Source organism: Scyliorhinus torazame, chromosome 17 (assembly GCF_047496885.1).
Source record: "Scyliorhinus torazame isolate Kashiwa2021f chromosome 17, sScyTor2.1, whole genome shotgun sequence".
In the NCBI taxonomy this organism is placed as follows: Eukaryota; Metazoa; Chordata; class Chondrichthyes; order Carcharhiniformes; family Scyliorhinidae; genus Scyliorhinus; species Scyliorhinus torazame.
The window spans coordinates 140,051,029-140,072,796 of NC_092723.1; the positions used below are offsets into that span (position 1 = coordinate 140,051,029).

The following is a 21,768-nucleotide window of genomic DNA, read 5'->3' on the forward strand; positions in this document are numbered from 1 at the left end:
CCCTCGTCGCCGCTACGACCAAGAAAGCACAACAGTGCCTATACTTCCTCAGGAATCTAAGGAAATTTGGCATGTCCACTTTGAGTCTTACCAAATTTTACAGATGCACAATAGAAAGCATCCTATCGGGCTGCATCACAGCCTGGTATAGCAACTGCTCGGCCAAAGAGCGTAAGAAACTGCAGAGAGTCGTGGACACCGCCCAGTCCATCTCACAAACCTGCCTCCCATCCATTGACTCTGTTACACCTGCTGTCTTGGGAAAGCGGGCAGCATAATCAAATATCCCTCCCACCCGGGTTATTCTCTCTTCCAACCTCTTCCATCGGGCAGGAGATACAGAAGTCTGAGAACACGCACTAACGGGTTCAAAAACAGCTTCTTCCCCGCTGTTACCAGGCTCCAGAATGATCCTCTTATGGACTGAACTGACCTCTCCATGTAACTTCTCTACTGAGCAGCACTACACTCCGTATGCTTCACCCAATGTATATGTTTGCGTTTACATCGCGTATTTATCATATGTCCTATGTCTTTCATGTATGGAACGATCTGCCTGGAATTGTACGCAGAACAATACTTTTCACTGTATCTCAGTAAAAGTAACAATAAATCTAATCAAATCACTGAAAATGTCACACACATGCTTTATCTCCCTAACTCTCAATCTCTTTCGCTCTGCATCTCCTTCACATTCACTTTATCCCCTTACTCCCAGTCTCTAGAGAGCATGTGTTACCCTTAAAAGGGACAATCACGACTTCCGGTTGCGGCAAGGATGAGCTAGCCGCACGTTTCGGCGGCTCCAGCTCCGACGGACCTTCGGGCTCTTTTAAGAGCCCCAATGGGGACTTTGCCGGCCGAAAAACCCGGTGGGAGGTGCGTGGGAAGGGAGTCTCCCCCCCCCCGAATGACGGAGGAAAAACCGGCGGTGGCGGCTGCAGCCCGAAGAATCTGCAACCAGAAGGTCAGAGGGAGTGGAACAAAATGGCGGCGGAGGGATCGCAGGTGACATGGGGGCCTGAGCAGGACGAGGTCGTGAGACGGTGCATGGACCTGCTGAAGAAGGAGGTAATGGCCCCGATGTTACAGGCAATTGAGGGGCTTAAAGAGACTTTAAAGACCCAGGAGACTGAGCTTCGCGTGATGGAGCAGAAGGTATCAGGTATTGAGGACGAGGTCCTGGGCCTGGCGGTTAAGACTCAGACGCACGAGGCACTTCATAAAAAGTGTGCTGACAGGATTGAGGCCCTTGAAAATGGAGCGCGAAGGAAGAACCTGAGGATACTAGGTCTCCCTGAGGGCGTGGAAGGAGTGGACTGTGGAGCGTACGCAAGTAAGATGCTGAGCTCACTGATGGGTGCTGAGGCCCCTGCGGGCCCCATGGAGGTGGAATGGGCAAATCGGATCCAAAAGCGGGAGAACCACCGAGGGCGATAATCGTGCGATTCTACCGCCTTAAGGACAGAGAAGAGGTCCTGAGATGGGCTAAAAAGGTGCGGAGTAGCAGATGGGAGAATGCTGTGGTAAGGGTATACCAGGACTGGAGTGCGGAGGTGGTGAGAAGGAGGGCGAGCTTTAACCGAGCCAAAGAGGTTTTGCACAAAAGGAAGGTGAAGTTTGGGATGCTGCAGCCGGCAAGACTATGGATCACGTATCAGGAGAGACACTATTATTTCGAGACGGCGGAGGAAGCATGGTCCTTCATCAATGAAGAGAAACTGGGCCGGTACTGAGGGACTGACGCTGCAGGGAATTGTTATTGTTATTGTTTTTGTTAATGTTATGGTGAAAGTGAATCGAGAAGTAAACCGGGAAGGGGGGGGACACTGGGGAAATGTGGGCGCCGGTGAGGGGGGAAAGGCGGGACATAGTCGAAGAATAGGGAAGGGGAGGGGGAGGGGAAAGGGAGCTGCGCCATAAGAGGCGGGTTAGGTAAAGGGATGTTCCCGCGCCAGAAAGAATAAGGAGGGAAAACAGGCGCAAGGCGGATGGGAGTTCCCTCACACCGGGGGGGCCGAGGAGTGAGCAGGAGTAGCCGGGGTCAGTTGAAGTCAGCTGACTTACGGAAGTGATATGGGGGGAGCAATCAAGCTAGATAGGGATCTAGCGGGGGGGGGGGGGGGACAACTGGGTTGCTGCTGCGGAAATCCAAAAGGAAATGGCTAAAGAGTGGGTGGTTGGGGGCGGAGTGCGACGCTGGGGGAGCGAGCGGGAGCGCGGAGGCGGGATATGGGACTGGCCTAGAGAAGGTAATGGCTAGTCGACACGGGAGGGGGGCAGGTAGCCCCCCAGTGAGGCTGATCACGTGGAACGTGAGAGGCCTGAATGGACCGATAAAAAGGGCCCGAGCGCTCGCGCATTTGAAAGGACTATGGGCAGACGTGGCTATGCTCCAAGAGACGCACCTAAAGGTGGCGGACCAAGTTAGACTAAGGAAAGGATGGGTGGGACAGGTGTTCCACTCAGGACTGGACGCAAAGAACAGAGGGGTGGCCATTTTGGTGGGGAAACGGGTAGCATTTGAAGCAAAGAACATCGTAGCAGACAGTGGAGGTAGATATGTAATGGTGAGTGGTAGGCTGGAGGGAATGGAGGTCGTGTTGGTTAATGTGTATGCCCCAAATTGGGACGATGCGGGGTTCATGAGACGGATGCTGGGGCGTATTCCGGACCTGGAGGCATGAAATTTGATTTTAGGAGGGGACTTCAACACGGTGCTGGACCCGGGGCTAGATAGATCCAGCTCAAGGACCGGAAGAAGGCCGGCAACGGCCAAGGTACTTAAGGGGTTTATGGACCAAATGGGGGGAGTGGATCCATGGCGATTTCTTAGACCCAGGGCTAGGGAGTATTCCTTCTTCTCCCATGTCCATAAAGTGTACTCCCGGATAGATTTTTTTGTTTTAGGAAGGTTGTTGATCTCTAGGGTGGAAGAAGCTGAATACTCAGCCGTTTCGGATCATGCCCCACATTGGGTGGACCTGGAAGTAGTAGAGGACAGGGAGCAGAGAACACTCTGGCGATTAGATGTGGGACTGATGGCGGATGAGGGAGTGTGTGCAAGAGTGAGGGGGTGTATTGAGAGATACCTGGAGGTCAATGACAACGGCGAGGTCCCTGTGGGAGTGGTCTGGGAAGCACTAAAAGCGGTGGTCAGAGGAGAGCTGATTTCTATTGGGGCCTACAAAAGGAAAACACAGGCCAAGGAAAGGGATAGACTACTGGGGGAGATTTTAAGGGTGGACAGGGAATTTGCAGAGACCCCGGAGGAGGAGCTGTACAGGGAGAGGAGACGACTCCAGACCGAGTTTGACCTTCTGACCACCAGAAAGGCGGAGGTACTGTAGAGGAAGGCACAGGGGAGGAGGTATGAATATGGGGAAAAGGCTAGTCGCCTGTTGGTGCACCAACTGCGAAAGAGGGCAGCAGCGAGGGAGATAGGAGGAATTAGGGATGAAAGGGGAGACACTGAGCGAAGGGCAGGAAAGATAAACGAGGTGTTTAAGACCTTTTATGAGGAACTGTATAGGTCTCAGCCCCCAGAGGGAGAGGAGGGGATGCGGCAGTTCCTGGACCAATTGAGGTTCCCGAAAGTGGAGGAGCACGAGGTGGAAGGCCTGGGGGCACCAATTGAGGTGGATGAGGTTATTAAGGGACTGGGAAGCATGCAAGCAGGGAAGGCCCCGGGGCCGGACGGGTTTCCGGTGGAATACTACAGAAAATATGTGGACTTGTTGGCCCCGTTGTTGGCGAGGACGTTCAATGAGGCCAGGGAAGGGGGGACTCTACCCCCGACGATGTCGGAGGCGACGATATCGCTAATTTTGAAGAGGGACAAAGATCCGTTGCAGTGCGGGTCCTATAGACCTATTTCACTATTGAACGTGGACGCCAAATTGCTGGCAAAGGTGCTGGCATCGAGGATAGAGGACTGTGTCCCGGGGGTGGTGCACAAAGACCAGACTGGGTTCGTAAAAGGGAGACAACTGAATGTTAACGTGCGACGACTATTAGGGGTGATAATGATGCCCCCAGTGGAGGGGGAGGCAGAGATAGTGGCGGCAATGGACGCAGAGAAGGCATTTGATAGGGTGGAGTGGGAGTATTTATGGGAAGTGTTAAAGAGGTTTGGGTTTGGGAACGGGTTTATTCGCTGGGTTAGGCTACTTTATGGGGCACCAACGGCAAGCGTAGTTACAGGTCGACATAGATCGGAGTATTTCCGATTATATAGGGGAACAAGACAGGGATGCCCGCTGTCTCCATTGTTGTTTGCATTGGCAATCGAACCTCTGGCCATGGCGTTGAGAGACTCCAGGAAATGGAGAGGGGTGACTAGAGGGGGAGAAGAACACCGAGTCTCATTATACGCGGATGACCTATTGTTATACGTGTCGGACCCAGCGGGGGGGATGATAGAGGTTATGCGAATTCTGAGGAGGTTCGGGGAATTTTCGGGGTATAGGTTAAACATGGGGAAGAGTGAATTATTTATGATACATCCAGGGGACCAGAGTAGAGAGATAGAAGGCTTACCGCTGAGGAAAGTGGAAAGAAACTTCCGATACCAGGGGATTCAGATCGCTAGGAGCTGGGGAACCTTGCACAGACTTAATCTGACACGGCTGGTAGAACAAATGGAGGAGGACTTTAAGAGGTGGGACATGCAGCCTTTATCGCTGGCGGGCAGGGTGCAAGCAATTAAGATGATGGTCCTCCCGAGGTTCTTATTTGTATTCCAATGTCTCCCTATTTTAATCACCAGGACCTTTTTTATTAAAATAGATAGGAGCATTACGAGCTTTGTGTGGGCAGGGAAAGTTCCGAGAGTAAGGAGAGGGTTCCTTCAGCGCAGTAGGGACAGAGGAGGACTGGCACTACCGAACTTGGGAGATTATTATTGGGCCGCCAATGTGGCAATGATACGTAGATGGATGATGGAGGGTGAGGGAGCGGCGTGGAAAAGGCTGGAGAGAAGGTCCTGTAAAGGGACGAGTCTAGAGGCGCTGGTGACGACACCGCTACCGCTCTCACCTAAAAAGTACACCACGAACCCGGTGGTGGCGGCAACACTGAACATATGGGGACAGTGGAGGCGACAGAGAGGGGTACGGGGAGCCCTGGTGGGATCCCCTATCAGGAACAACCATAGGTTCGCCCCAGGAAGAATGGATGGAGGATTTCATAGAACATCGAACAATACAGCGCAGTACAGGCCCTTCGGCCCATGATGTTGCACCAAAACAAAAGCCATCTAACCTACACTACGCCATTATCATCCATATGTTTATCCAATAAACTTTTAAATGCCCTCAATGTTGGCGAGTTCACTACTGTAGCAGGTAGAGCATTCCACGGCCTCACTACTCTTTGCGTAAAGAACCTACCTCTGACCTCTGTCCTATATCTATTACCCCTCAGTTTAAAGTTATGTCCCCTCGTGCCAGCCATTTCCATCCGCGGGAGAAGGCTCTCACTGTCCACCCTATCTAACCCCCTGATCATTTTGTATGCCTCTATTAAGTCTCCTCTTAACCTTCTTCTCTCCAACGAAAACAACCTCAAGTCCATCAGCCTTTCCTCATAAGATTTTCCCTCCATACCAGGCAACATCCTGGTAAATCTCCTCTGCACCCGCTCCAAAGCCTCCACGTCCTTCCTATAATGCGGTGACCAGAACTGTACGCAATACTCCAAATGCGGCCGTACCAGAGTTCTGTACAGCTGCAACATGACCTCCTGACTCCGGAACTCAATCCCTCTACCAATAAAGGCCAACACTCCATAGGCCTTCTTCACAACCCTATCAACCTGGGTGGCAACTTTCAGGGATCTATGTACATGGACACCTAGATCCCTCTGCTCATCCACACTTTCAAGAACTTTACCATTAGCCAAATATTCCGCATTCCTGTTATTCCTTCCAAAGTGAATCACCTCACACTTCTCTACATTAAACTCCATTTGCCACCTCTCAGCCCAGCTCTGCAGCTTATCTATATCCCTCTGTAACCTGCTATATCCTTCCACATTATCGACAACACCACCGACTTTAGTATCGTCTGCAAATTTACTCACCCACCCTTCTGCGCCTTCCTCTAGGTCATTGATAAAAATGACAAACAGCAACGGCCCCAGAACAGATCCTTGTGGTACTCCACTTGTGACTGTACTCCATTCTGAACATTTCCCATCAACCACCACCCTCTGTCTTCTTTCAGCTAGCCAATTTCTGATCCACATCTCTAAATCACCCTCAATCCCCAGCCTCCGTATTTTCTGCAATAGCCTACCGTGGGGAACCTTATCAAACGCTTTGCTGAAATCCATATACACCACATCAACTGCTCTACCCTCATCTACCTGTTCAGTCACCTTCTCAAAGAACTCAATAAGGTTTGTGAGGCATGACCTACCCTTCACAAAGCCATGCTGACTATCCCTGATCATATTATTCCTATCTAGATGATTATAAATCTTGTCTCTTATAATCCCCTCCAAGACTTTACCCACTACAGACGTGAGGCTCACCGGTCTATAGTTGCCGGGGTTGTCTCTGCTCCCCTTTTTGAACAAAGGGACCACATTTGCTGTCCTCCAGTCCTCTGGCACTATTCCTGTAGCCAATGATGACATAAAAATCAAAGCCAAAGGTTCAGCAATCTCTTCCCTTTCAGAGTTGGTACCAGTTGGGAATTAGGAAGGTGGGAGATTTATTCATAGATGGGACTTTTGCGAGTTTGGGAGCATTGGAGGAAAAGTGTAAGTTACCCCGGGGAAATTTCTTGAGATATATGCAGGTGAGGGCGTTTACTAGACAACAGGTGAGGGAATTTCCGCAGCTCCCGACACAGGGGATACAGGACAGGGTGCTTTCAGGGGTGTGGGTCGGAGAGGGCAAGGTGTCAGAGATTTACAGAGAGATGAGGGAAGAGGGGGAGGAGTCGGTGGGCGAACTAAAAGGAAAGTGGGAAGAAGAATTAGGGGAGGAGATAGAGGAGGGTATGTGGGCTGATGCCCTAAGCAGGATAAACTCCTCTTCCTCATGCGCCAGGCTTAGCCTGATTCAATTTAAGGTGCTACATAGAGCACACATAACGGGGGCAAGATTGAGCAGGTTTTTTGGAGTGGAGAACAGATGTGGGAGGTGTGGCGGGAGCCCGGCAAACCACGCACATATGTTTTGGGCGTGCCCGGCACTGGAAGGATATTGGGAGTGACGGGAGTGATCTCGCAGGTGGTGAATGCCCGGGTCAAACCAGGGTGGGGGTTAGCTCTATTTGGAGTTGCGGAAGAGCCGGGAGTGCAGGAGGCGAAAGAGGCCGATGTCGTGGCCTTTGCGTCCCTCGTAGCCCGGTGCAGGATCCTACTCATGTGGAAGGAGGCAAAACCCCCCGGACTGGAGGCCTGGGTAAACGATATGTCGGGGTTTATTAAACTGGAGCGGATAAAGTTTGCCCTGAGAGGATCGGCTCAAGGGTTCACCAGGCGGTGGCAGCCATTTCTCGACTACCTAGGGAAACATTAGAGGGACGACAGATGACCAGCAGCAGCAACCCAGGGGGAGGGGGGGGGGGAGGTTTAGTTGAATATAGGTCAATTGAGAATGAGGTTTTGTTACTTGTGTATTATTATTATTATTATTGTTAAAAAGTTAAAAATTTCTGTTTTGTTATCGTTTCGTTTGTTTTGTAAGCGGGAAAAATGTTGCTCAGGGAAAAAATTTTCAATAAAATATATATATATTTTTAAAAAGGGACAATCACCACCGAGCAGTACCCAAGGTAAGGCTCCATCACTTTCCAATATTCTTGCATTCTTTTCATCTCTGGGTCCGTGGCACCTAGGGAGTGTTTGATGGGACAATATAGAAAGAGCTGGCATTAGCTCGTCACTGCAAGAGCCAAAGATTGTACCTCTAGTTTCGACATTATTTTTGTCAACCTTCAAACAATTTTCTTTCCCATCTATCATTAAGGCCTTGCTGGTATATATTGCTGGCATGCTCCAATACTAGGTTCATACCTGATTCTGGGCAGCCTGTGGATAAAACTTTCTGCAGCTAGATGGGAAGTTATGCCTGACCCTGTCCTCGAGCATCCATACGTAAATATTCCATAGAGGTTGCTGGAGAGACTTCAGGAGCTGGAACCTGGCTGATTCTGTATTCTGTCCCATGTTTCCCATTTGAACCTGGCAATGGCCAGCTAACTCAGGCTAAGGCATCGGCCCTGGTCTGTCTGTTGCTGGTCACTGAGCTTCATAGGAAACATTCTCACTCTCAGTAACTGAATAACTGATTGCTTTTCTGCCAATTATAGATTTTGCCACAATCCCATATAGAATCACACTGCAGAGAAATATGTTATTTGGCCCATTGCACCTGTGCAAACTCTCCATAAAAGCCACTATATTTTATTAGTCCCACATTCCTGCTCTTTCCATATAACCCTGCAAATATTTCCTTTTTTAAGTCCATTTCTCTTTTAAATGTAACTACTGAATCTGCTTTCACTGTGTTTTCAGGCTGTGCATTCCAGATCTCGCCACTCGCTGCATAATAAACAAAAATCACCTTCCCACGTTCTTTTGCCAATTATCTTAAATCTGTTTCCTCTGGTTACTAACCCTCCTGCCAGTTGAAACAATTGTAAATATGTCGTACAGCCTGCTCTTTCTTTGAACTCAACTTAGTAACAACCAGTTCTTCAGAGACATGCTGGAAGGTTCCTGTCAAAACGTCTCTGAACAACCGATAAGCAATCCTAGACAATTGACTGGAAGTGCATTCTATGCACATTGATAATTACACCTTTATTCCTCTTCCATAACCCCACTGTCAGTTCACAGGCACAGTACCTTCTCACATCTGGTTGCACAGGATTTTGGCTGTGAGTTCTGACCAGTTTGATCCTGGTCAAACCTGTACTCGGTCTGCCATTTGTGCAGTTCAGTAACTAGCTTTATATGTGTTTTGGTTGTGTTTCTTCTGCCTCTGCCTAAGGGTGGAGAGTATCTATTTTCACCTTTTGTTAATTAAGCTGTCTCTTTCTGGTTGAACAGTTGCGAAAGGATCTGTAAGCAGTAGAAGCGCAGGCAGAAAGCCTAGCCTGTCTGTGAAGTTCCAGCTATTTAACACAACTCCATTTCAGCAGCTAATGCCACTGGTGGAGTAAATTACTACCTCCTGTGCATTAAACTCTTATTATTCTTCATTTGTTGTCAGAATGTAGGCATATCTGCCAAGACCAACATTTCTTATCCATCCTTTTTTAAAAATATTTTTATTGATCATTTTTTTAATCAATACAAAAACAAACCATAAAACCAGCCAAAAATAACAGCATCAACCCAACAGCTGACAGTGACTAGCTCTTTAAAGAACACAATAAAGGCCGCCATCTTTTGTGGAACCCCTAATTGTCCCCGCCCCCATAACGTTTTTCTAATTTTCTCAAGATGCAAATACTCCATGAAATCGCCTGCCACACGACGGCACTGGATGGAGAAGCTGACCACCACTCCAACAGACCCTGCCTGCGAGCGATCAATGAGGCGAAGGCTAAAACATCTGCCCCCCCCTCCCCCCAATCCTGTCTGCAACTCCGGCAGGTCTGACACCTCAAATATGACCGCCATGGACTTCAAATTCATCTGTAAAATATCCGATGTGATGCTGAAGGACAAATTCTCACAAGCTCAGGACACGCCCAGAACATATACACATGGTGTACTGGGCCCCTCCCACAGCGCTCACACTTATCTTCCACCTCCTCAAACTCCCGACTCAACCTAGTTCTAGTAAAGTGTGTCCGGTGCACCACCTTCAGCTGTATCAACCCCAGTCTTGTGCATGAAGAAGTGACATTCACCCTATGCATGGTCGCACACCATAACCCTCCTCTAATGCCACCCCCAACTCCTCCCATTTGACCTTAATCCCCATCAGGGACACAGTATCCACCTCCATTATCCTCCCGTAAATTCCCGAGGTACTCCCCTCTTCCATTCCCACAAGGGTCAAAACCCTTTCCGACAGTGAGGATGGCAGCGCTACCCGAATCAACGAAAAAACCTTCCTCGCAAAGTCCCTCACCTTAAGATATCTAAAACTATCCACCTGTGAAAGCCCAAACTTCTTTGACAGCTCCTCCAGACTCTGGAACTGCCCCTCCAGAAACAAGTCCCCCATGCCCTCTACCCCCTTATCCACCCAGCCTCAAAAGCTGGCATCCAGTCTTGCCTCTCGCCGGCTCAAAAAGATGATTGTCACAAATCGGTGCCCGCTTCGACATCTTACCTAATTTAAAATTGGCAGCAAATTTTCAACGTTGCGATCACCACCGGGTTACCCGAATACTTCCCTGGAGAGAATGGCAGTGAGGCCATCGCCAGCACCCACAGCCCCCCTACAGGAGCCCGACTCCATCCTCACCCACACTGCAACCTGATCCCCAAACCAACCCAACACCTTCTCCGCATTCGCCACCCAATAATAATAGATCAAGCTTGGCAATGCCAGGCTTCCCCTACTGCGGGTGCCTCTGCAGGACCGTTTATCAAAATTTCTTGGCCATCCTGAGTATAAAAGGTGATTTGAAAAAACCAGGGTGCCTCTTTACTTCTAACCTGTATGTTTTGTGCCTTGGGATGGAATAATATAGTGTATCTAATCTGCATTTAATTTGGAAAGTGGGTAATTGTCAGATTTCCCAGCAGTGATTTCCTTCACCTTAACTTAACTGTGGGCAGCACGGTAGCATTGTGGATAGCACAATTGCTTCACAGCTCCAGGGTTCCAGGTTTGATTCCGGCTTGGGTCACTGTCTGTGCAGAGTCTGCACATCCTCCCCGTGTGTGCGTGGGTTTCCTCCGGGTGCTCCGGTTTCCTCCCACAGTCTAAAGATGTGCAGGTTAGGTTGATTGGCCATGATAAATTGCCCTTAGTGTCCAAAATTGCCCTTCGTGTTGTGTGGGGTTACTGGGTTATGGGGATAGGGTGGAGGTGTTGACCTTGGGTAGGGTGCTCTTTCCAAGGGCCGGTGCAGACTCGATGGGCCGAATGGCCTCCTTCTGCACTGTAAATTCTATGATAATCTATGAAACTTTATCCTGCGTTTCTAGGATGTATGAGTTGATGTTATCGTTTGCCTGATCCTCACTATAAACAGGGTAGAGTGTTATTAACTCCCTAGCATTCTGCTCCAGATCGGAAACTTTCAATGTTCTGCTATGATGTAATGGCATTCTGTAATTCTCCATAAACATTGAGAAAAAAAAATGTAAAACTTGGTCACGGTCTTGTATCAGTTGCAGGAAGATGGAATGGGGAGATTTTAAGGTGGGAAGTTGGTGGGGATGGGGCAGCAGGTAAGTTAGGTCCCATCTCAATTTGACCCTGCTTTGTTCCCAACCTTAAAAGTGGAATTTCTTTAATTCACTTTCCCCCTTGTCGACTGACGGTGCAGACCCTTGATTAGATGCGGTGTTAGAGAATGCCATCTGTTATGTTGCCCATGTATCCATTAATTATTGGCCTGCACTGTGTTGACTCAATGTTTGACAGTGATGGAATGCAAGGTAAACCCAGGTAGCCCTGTCCCATATATTCTCTACCCCACCACCACCACCACACACACTTGTACTCTTGGCTGCCTGATGCCCTCCAGGGTGTTTTCCTGCCCCATTCCTTTTGCATCATAAAACCAATTGTAGCATCTCTCGCACAAGCTGAGATCAGCTAACTCAGCACAGACCAGTGACTGAACTGTCTGCCTGAAGGGGATATTGAAGCTGTTACAATATAATTAACAAGATTATAGCATCCTTTTTCATATTTAATTTCAGATATGTATTTGTTTTCAAGATCTCCACTGCAATTATTCCTCACCCCCACAAATGTTGCTGAGTGGACATGGGAGTTAACCACGCAGTGTAGGATTGGACTTCCAAGTAGATCAATGCAGATATGATCCTTTCATGAAAGGGAATTCGTCAACCAGTTTGATCTTTATGACGATCTGGTACATTTTAAGCTCACTTTCCCCAGTTCAGCCCACTAATTACCACATTCAGCCAATTCAACTTCCCATAGAACATAGAACATTACAGCCGACCTGTGAAACCACTCTAAAGCCCATCTACACTATTCCCTTATTGTCCATATGTCTATCCAATGACCATTTGAATGCCCTTAGTGTTGGCGAGTCCACTACTGTTGCCGGCAGGGCGTGGGATTTTAACTCCACTGCCCTGTCCATGTGATCAACTGGTGCATTATGAAGATTTTGAGTATTTCTGGTAATGCCCATGGTTGCTTTGGTTTCCCACAAGCTTGCAGCTGAGAAGTTTCTGGAATGTTGATATCCACAAGATGCACACTGCTCAGACTCTCTGGAATACTCTTTTATTTCCATCGTTTTCAATAGCACGTTTTTTTTTAAACAAGTATATTTTTATTTTCTCAAAGCAAAGGATTGTTAACAAACTCTTGTTTATTTTTAAAATTAACTTTTGTGCCTTGTTCAATCCATCACATTTGAAGCATATGCCTGGCTAAACATTTCAAATTACAATATAGTCAATATTTCCTATGCTCAGTGTAGTGTCAATCATGGCTCAGTGAGTAGTGTTCTTGCGTCTAAGTCAGAAGATTGTTGATTCAACTCCCACTCCAGAGATCTGAAACCGTAATCCAGATTGATTCCCTTGGTGTGGTACTGAGGTAACACTGCATTTTAGAAGTTCCCATCTTTCAGGTAAGATGTTAAATCTAGGCCACAGCAGCCCTCTCGGGTGGCCATAATATATTCCATTGTACTCTTCCAATTAGAGCAGCATGTTCTCCCCAATGTCCTGACCAATGTTTATTCCTCAGCCAACCGTACCTGATTACTTATCTTGGTGTTGTTGTTGTGGGATCTTGCTGTGTATTATCTGGCTGTTGTAATTCCTAAAATACAACAGTGACTACACTTCAAAAGTACTTAATTGTGAAACAACTTGGGACATCCTAAGCTCATGAATAATACAAGCTCTTACTTTACAAATTGCAGTGCGTGATTGGGAATGCATATGTTTTGGTGGGCATGAACTTGATATATTGTGCCATGCAGGTACCTGCACATATGAAGAAGCAGCGATGATTTTGCTTGCGTTGTTGGAATGTGGCTCTAAACATCAATTCTCATCATTCCAAGTTATGGCACGCTGGTGAATTGGGTGTATCCGGAGTGAGTCGTACTGAGGAGGGGGTGTCCCTGGGATCGCCAGGGCACACGGCCTTTCTATACAGGCTTCAGGCTGGTCTGGTTGGAATCCAGCATTGGTGTGGGTTTGGGTTGACTGGGCTATGGTTGACAGTGGATCAGAGTGATGCTTCCGTGCTCGATGGGCTCTGCGCTCCACATACCACTTCACCACCTTGATGACAGTGATCCACAGGCAGTCAATTAGGATCTCAGTCAGCTCAATGATACAGAGAATGGAGCCACCCATCCAGAATCCAAATTGGCCGCCGAGTTTGGAGGGAAGCCAGTCACTCTGGAAAAGAGTCAGAGAAACATCAGGAAAAGGTTTCTCTTGCAATCTAAATGTATACAAGAGCAGAGGAACTGTGTGGTAGCATAGTGGTAATGTAATGACATTGGACTGGAAATCCAGAGACCCAGGTTAATGCTTTGGGGACACTGATTCAAATCCCAACAGGGTAACTGATGGAATTTTAATCTTTAATTAATTTGTATTCAAAAACTAGTTTCATTAATGGTGACCATGAAACAATCAGCAATTGTTGCAAAAATCCTTTCGGGAGGAAATCTGTTGTACTTGCCTGGCCTAGATGTAACTCCAGACTCACAGCAATGTGGACGACTCTTAAATATCCTCTAAAATGTCAGTTAGTTCACCAAACCACTACAGAAAAATCAAAAAGGAATAAAGCTTGACAGGCCATCTGGCACATCAGCCCTCTGAAGTCCTCCTTTCTAATGTCTGGGGTCTTGTGCCAAATTTGGAAGAACTAGTCAAGCAACAGCCTGACATTTACTATATATTGTGATTCTGTGAATATGACAACCATCCTCAACCCTGGGTATATCCAGTCCCAAGGGCAAAACCGATCTTGCAGAGGCAGCGGCATAGTGGTATAGAATTGGGAAAGTGATGCGCTGGGAGTCCTCAACATTGACTCGAGACTCCTTGGAGTCTCATGGCACCAGGTCAAACATTGGCAAGGAAACCTCCTACTGATTATCATGTACAGCACTGCCCCCCTCCCCTCCCCCCCACCCCTTCCCACACACACCCTCACCTGATGAATCAGTTGTCCTCCATGCTGAACACCAATTGAAAGAAGCAATGAAGGGGCAAGGACTCAGAATATACTCTGGTGGGGGACTTCAATGACATCACCAAGAGTAGCTGGGTACAACCACTACTGATTGAGCTGGCCAAGTCCTAAAGAACATAACTGCTAGACTGGCCTGCAGCAGGTGGTGAGGGAACAAACGGGAGGGAAAAATCTACTCTACCTGATCCTTGCCAATCTTCTTGAAAAAAGTATTTTTATTGGTTTTACAATTATTTACAGTAACATTTGCTATGGATAACACACAAAATGGGCATACCAAAGGAAATAATGAAGGACAAACAAATCTTTATACATTCAAGAAACGGAACCTAAGGGATTGCACGGTGGTGCAGTGGTTAGCACTGCTGCCTCACGATGCCAAGGACTCGGGTTCATAGAATAGAATTTACAATGCAGAAGGAGGCCATTCAGCCCATCGGGTCTGCACCGGCCCTTGGAAAGAGCACCCGACATAAGCCCCACGCCTCCACCCTATCCCCTTTATCCCCGTAACCCAACCTAATCCTTTTGGATACTAAGGGCAATTTAGAATGGCCAATCCACCTAACCTGCATATCTTTGGACTGTGGGTGGAAAATGGAGCACCCGGAGGAAACCCACGCACACACGAGGAGAACGTGCAGACTCCACACAGACAGTGACCCAAGCCGGGAATCGAATCTAAACATGGACAAAGAGCTTAACTCAAGAAGTGAGGTTAGAATGACTGCCCTTGACATCAACTCAGCATTCAACCAAGCGTGACATGAAGGAACCTGAGCAAAACTGGAATCAATGGGAATCTGGGAGGGGGTGCCGACTCTCCATTGGTTGTAATCATACTTAGCACAAAAGAAGATGGTTGGAGGGCAATCATCTTAGTCCCAGAGGTTCCTCAGGGTCCTAAGCCCAACCATCTTCAGCTACTTCAATGACCTTCCCTCCATCATAAGGTAAGAAGTGATGATTGTGCAATGTTCAGCACCATTTGCAACTCCTCAGATATTGCCTATGTTTCTATGAAGCGGCGCGTGGCCATATGCAGCAAGACCTGGACAACATTCAGGCTTGGGTGAATAAATGGCAAGTAAAACTTGTGGAACACAAGTGCCAGGTAATGACCATCTCACAGGAAAGAATCTAACCATCTCACCTCAACATTCAATGGCATTATCATCCCCCACTATCAACATCCTGAGAGTTACCATTGACCAAAACTTTAACTGGACCAGCCATGTCAATACTGTAGCTACAGAAGTGGGTTTGAAGGCACTGAATAGCCTATACCTGCTCCAATTTTTTGTAATTCAAAGACCAGATCAGAGGATGGGAATTCTGTGGCAAGTAATTCTCCTCACTTCCCAAAGCCTGTTCACCATCTACAAGTCACAAATCAGGAATGTGATGGAATACTTTCCATTTTCCTGGAGGATTGCAGAACCAACAACACTCAAAAAGCTGAACCCCATTCAGGATTAAGCAGCCTGCTTACTTCTCATTCTATCCACCACATTAAATATTCACTCCCTCAACCACCAATGCACAGTAGCAGCAGTGAGTACCGTGTACAAGATGCACTGCAGTAACTTGTCAAGCCTCCTTTGACAGCACCTTCCAAACCCACAGCCTCTCCCACCTAGAAAGACAAGGGCAGCAGATGTATGGGAACACCACCACCTGCAAATTCCCCTCTGAACCACATACCATCCTGACTTGGAACCCTATCACCTTTCCTTCAGTGTCACTGGGTCAAAATTCTGGATCTCCCCTCCTAAAAACACCATGGGAGTACCTTTAGCGCATGGACTGCAGTAGTTCAAGAAGGCAGCTCGCCACCAACTTCTTGAGGGCAATTGTGGACGGGCAACAAATGCAGACCTAGCCAGTGATGCCCACTTCCCATTAAATAATCCATTTTTAAAAATAAACCAGTTGGAACATCAAGTCTCACCCCTTGAACAATCACCCCCTATTGTAGACACTACCAATACATTGAATCTCCTTCCATGCCTGAGTAAAAGTGAACTATTCACTCCAGCCTGGTCCTGTGCACTGCATGGTGCAACAGTGTCTGGCACTGTGTGCCTTTTATGGGCCTCAACTGCAAATGTGTGGAGCTACCAATACTTTTAGAGTCATAGAATCCTTACAATGCAGAAGGAGGCCATTTGGCCCATCAGGTCTGCACCAACCCTCTGAAAGAGCACCCCACCTCGACCCACACCTGCACCCCAACCCTATCCCAGAAACCCATTAACCCCACCTAACCTTTTGGATACTAAGGGGCTATTTAGCATGGCCAATCCGTCTAACCTGCACATCTTGGACTGTGGGAGGAAACCGGAGCACCCGGAGGAAACCCACGCAGTCATGGGGAGAAAGTGCAAACTTCACACACACACAGTCAGACAAAGTCAGAATCAACTTCCGCACCCCACCCCCCTTTCGGGAATATAGATTGAAATGGTTGATGTGCACCATAGAAACTTACCGTCAGGGCAGGATCCTCCTGTATCGTCCTGTAATTAATCTCTTGGAAGTAAAGGTTTAATTTCAGAATGTTTGTCCTGTAAAATATTTCAAGTCATGATTAAATGTTGTTTCAAGTTTTATTCTCAGATATATTCTGCTCATTTACATATAGCAGTATTTGTGCTCATTTCAATGCTCCAGGATATCTTTTCAGTTCTTTATTTTCATTTCCGCATCTCTAATTTTAAAGATTATGCGCCCTTATGGGTACAGCATAAGTTATAAGCTTGGAGTTGTCTCCATCGTTATCTCTGCACATGTCTTTGTCCAGTACAAGACTGCCCTCTAGATTCAGGGCATGTTGTTGGAATACTGTACCCAGTCCCATGTTAACCCTTTCTATGCCAGACCCTTATAATACAGGGGACACCTTGGCTGTCAAACTTTGATACTGTCCTGCAAAACACTTTGAGATATTTATCTACATTAATGGTGCTTTATAAACACACGTTATTGTCGTAAATCCTAATCCATACATCAGACAATACATTCCCTACTTTGTCTGCTGCTCATAGCTCATAGACATATTACCAGTGCCGGTGTTGGAAAGCTCGAGCATCCTCTCCAGAATCCTCCAAATATATTTTAGGATCAGGGAGCATGAACCCTGATAGTTGGTTGACTTCAGGAGCTTACCTTTTTACAGTAACAGCAGCTGAGGAATCCCTCTCGTACGACAAGACGTGGTAAATCCAGTCCTGAATTTTAAATTTAAAAAAGATTTTAGATACTTCTATTGATGAGTTTCTGCAGCAGACTTCCTGTTGATGATCAGATTTATCCAATGAATTGCTGATTCATAAAAACCAGGACCTCCCAGGTTTGCCCCTGTGGGCTGCACTGAGGGGCCTGACTCCAGCCAGGAGGACAGAGTTAGATAACTTTGCATTAAGGAAAGGTCAAATCAGCAAAGGTTGATGCTCTCCATCATTAATACATTGCAAAGAGCTTGCTGTGAACAAACTGTCTGTTGCACTTCCCACATTACACCAGTGACTGCAATTTAAAAGTACTTTGACTATATAGTCTATTGGGACGTCCAGAGAACATGAAAAGTTATTTATTCTTGTTTGCTTGGACAGTTTATGGGTGGTTACTCTCAGGCCAGCTGACCAGGGTCTAAAAGAATGAACCAGCAAGTGGGCGTGACTGGGCAGAGGTCCAAGTCCTGGAACTAGAACGAGTCAGTACAATTCGTAGGCACGCTACTCACTTTTTTTTTTGAAAAAGAAATAGATGTTAGTGGACAACTTCAAGTATGGCTCAATCATAATCCTGACATAGTGCTTAACTCTTCAAACCACGTTATCATGAGGCCGGCGAGGGAGGGGGAGGCGGAGATAGTGGTGGCGATGGACGCTGAGAAAGCCTTCGATAGGGTAGAGTGGGGGTACCTGTGGGAGGTGCTGAAGAGGTTCGGGTTTGGGGAGGGGTTTGTCAGGTGGGTTAGGCTGTTGTATGAGGTCCCGATGGCGAGTGTGGCCACAAATAGGAGGAGGTCTGAGTACTTTCGGTTGCACCGAGGGACGAGACAGGGGTGTCCCCTGTCCCCCCTGCTCTTTGCACTGGCGATTGAACCCCTGGCTATGGCACTGAGAGAGTCGAGGAACTGGAGGGGGTTGGTGCGGGGTGGGGAGGAGCAGAGGGTGTCGCTTTATGCGGACGACCTGCTGCTGTATGTGGCGTACCCGGTGGGAGGAATGCCAGAGGTAATGAGGATCCTTAGGGAATTTGGGGACTTTTCGGGGTACAAGCTCAATATGGGGAAGAGCGAGCTGTTCGTAGTTCAGCTAGGGGACCAGGAGAGGGGGATTGGCAAGCTCCCACTAAAAAGGGCGGAGAGGAGCTTCAGATATTTGGGGGTCCAGGTGGCCAGGAGCTGGGGGGCCCTGCATAGGCTTAACTTTACAAGGCTGGTGGAGCAAATGGAGGAGGAGTTCAAGAGGTGGGACGCGCTGCCGCTGTCCCTGGCGGGTAGGGTGCAGTCAATCAAAATGACGGTGCTCCCAAGGTTTTTGTTCCTGTTCCAGTGCCTCCCCGTGTTTATCCCTGTTTATCCCGAAGGCTTTTTTCAGGGAGGTTAACAGGAGTATAATGGGGTTTGTGTGGGCGCGAGGGACTCTGAGGGTGAGAAGGGTGTTCCTGGAGCGGAGTAGAGATAGGGGGGGGGGGCTGGCGCTGCCCAACCTCTGTGGGTACTACTGGGCCGCCAATGCGACAATGGTGCACAAGTGGGTGATGGAGGGGGAGGGGGCTGCATGGAAGAGGTTGGAGACGGCGTCCTGTGTGGGTACAAGTCTGGGGGCGCTGGCAATGGCGCCGCTGCCGCTCCCTCCAAGGAGGTATACCACGAGCCCGGTGGTGGTGGCGGCCCTCAAAATTTGGGGGCAGTGGAGGCGGCATAGGGGGGAAGTTAGGGCCTCGGCGTAGACACCATTACGGGGGAACCACCGGTTCGCCCCAGGAAAAACAGGTGGAGGGTTTTCGGGGTGGCACAGGGCAGGGATAGGAAAGTTGGGGGACCTGTTTGTGGACGGGAAGTTCGCGAGCTTGGGTGAGCTGGAGGAGAAGTACGGGCTCCCCCCGGGGAACACCTTCAGGTACTTACAGGTAAGGGCGTTTGCCAGACGGCAGGTGGTGGAATTCCCACGGCTACTGCCACACACAGTACAGGACAGGGTGCTCTCGGGGGGGTGGGCGGGAGTGGGGAAGATCTCGGAAACTTACCAGGTGATGCAGGAGGAGGAGGAGGCCTCGGTGGTGGAGTTGAAAGGTAAGTGGGAGGAGGAGTTGGGAGAGGAGATCGAAGAGGGGACGTGGGCAGATGCCCTAGGGAGGGTGAACTCTTCCTCCTCGTGCGCGAGGCTCAGCCTCATACAGTTTAAGGTGCTGCACAGGGCACACATGACCGGGACAAGGATGAGCAGGTTCTTTGGGGGTGAGGACAGGTGTGTTAGGTGCTCAGGGAGCCCAGCAAATCACACCCATATGTTCTGGGCATGCCCAGCGCTGGAGGAATTTTGGAAGGGCGTAGCGAGGACGGTGTCGAGGGTGGTAGGATCCAGGGTCAAACCGGGCTGGGGGCTCGCAATATTTGGGGTGGCAGAGGAGCCGGGAGTGCAGGAGGCGAAAGAGGCCGGAATTCTGGCCTTTGCGTCCCTGGTAGCCCGGCGAAGGATTCTCCTTCAGTGGAAAGATACGAGGCCCCCAAGCGTGGAATCCTGGATCAGCGATATGGCAGGGTTCATTAAATTGGAGAGGGTGAAATTCGCCTTGAGAGGGTCGGTACAAGGGTACTTTAGGCGGTGGCAACCGTTCTTAGACTTTCTGGCAGAACAATAGACATTGGTCAATGGCAGCAGCAGTGGAGGGGGGGGGTTTACTTTATTTTTCTTTATGTTATTTACACTGGAGGGTCTGAGGGGGTGTATACACCTGTTGTCTTAAGTCGGGGTGTTAATGTTAATTTATTATTTAGGTACAGGGGGGGAGGGGTTTGGGGGGTTGCTTTTTTAGATTGTGTTTTGTACTTAACCCTGTTGGGTTCTTTTTTCTTTCTCATTTTGTTATTGATATTTTATGAAAACCTTTAATAAAAATTATTTGTTTTAAAAACTCTTCAAACCATAGATGTAATAGTGGGAGGCCATTTGCCCATTGTATCAATGCTAGATCTTTGTTGTATCAATCTAACATTAATCCTTCGATCCCATTCTCTCCCCGTAGCTCTGTATCAATTAACACTAATCCCTATGCCCTGCTCTGTCCCCATAGCCCTGTATCAATCCAAATTTACATCTACTGTTTCTCACCCCATAGCCCTAAGCTTACTCTGATTGAAATATTTATCTTATTTCCCTTGAGGCACCAATGTCTCTGCCTGTGCTCCAACCATTCTCTGTGGCAAAGCATGCATAAATTTCTCCAGACTTCTCCTCTCATTCTCAGTCATAATTTAAAATCGAATTTAGAATCATTTTCCTAGTTTAAAAAAAATAAATTTAGAGTACCCAATTAATTTTTTCCAATTAAGGGCCAATTTACCGTGGCTAATCCACCTAGCCTGCACATCTTTGGGTTGCGGGGGCGAAACCCACGCAAACACGGGGAGAATGTGCAAACTCCACACGGACAGTGACCCAGAGCCGGGATCGAACCTGGGACCTCGGCGCCGTGAGGCAGCAGGGCTAACCCACTGCGCCACCGTGCTGCCCTTCGTTTTCCTAGTTGATGTGAAATTGCCAAGATACGTTGACTACCTTCCCTGTCTTCCATCCACAATGTGCGTAGATCTGTTGCTCTCATTTACACTGTCCTTTCCCCAGGTGACCATGTATGAGTCTGGCTATTGGGTGTCAGCATCACAGAAAGCCACAGCAGCTCTTCCTAGCAACTGCCGAGAACAGGAAATCTGGTTGATTATCACTTATAGTCCCCACCCCAGCTGGTATCAGCACACAGTGAGAAGTGTGTGCGTGTGGGGGGTGGGGGGGGGGGGGGGGGGGGAGCGCAGGGAAGGAAACTGTTTTCTGGGATGCTCCCGTTTTGAATATCTCATTACCACAAGTGCCGTTTCCATCTCAGCCACTGAGGGAGCTGAGCAAATATTATTCAATTTGTACTGGAAGTTCAGACCTACCTCGGAGGATTCGGATGGCCAATCTGCCATGGAGAGCGTCAGTCTGTACTCGGTCTCACTGTAAGAAAACAAGATGCTTGAATGAGTTACTCCCAACAAATCCCATCTGACTTTATCTCTCAGTCACCCTCTTAGTCTCTGTGATGAACGGTTACTGCCTTATCATCATGTAAGGTGATGTCCCCTTTAAGACCAGGCTTGGAACCCTGGGGACTCAGCCTCTGGCTCCGCCCATCTGGGAGCC

General features: G+C 48.3%; 1 protein-coding gene across 3 annotated transcripts in view; it reads right to left on the reverse strand.

Annotated features, from left to right (window-relative positions):
* Positions 1 to 12,393: 12,393 nt before the first annotated feature.
* The window catches only part of LOC140394199 (epithelial sodium channel subunit beta-like), a 52,911-nt gene continuing 43,536 nt past the window's right edge, over positions 12,394 to 21,768 (reverse strand). For all 3 annotated transcript variants that reach the window (XM_072481184.1, XM_072481185.1, XM_072481186.1), the window contains exons 11-14: positions 21,525 to 21,582; positions 17,522 to 17,583; positions 16,845 to 16,920; positions 12,394 to 13,545 (exon numbers count right to left, since the gene is read on the reverse strand). In XM_072481184.1, coding sequence (XP_072337285.1) covers positions 13,183 to 13,545; positions 16,845 to 16,920; positions 17,522 to 17,583; positions 21,525 to 21,582 — 559 coding nt within the window. In that variant the 3' untranslated portion in view covers positions 12,394 to 13,182. The remainder of the gene's footprint in view (positions 13,546 to 16,844; positions 16,921 to 17,521; positions 17,584 to 21,524; positions 21,583 to 21,768) is intronic.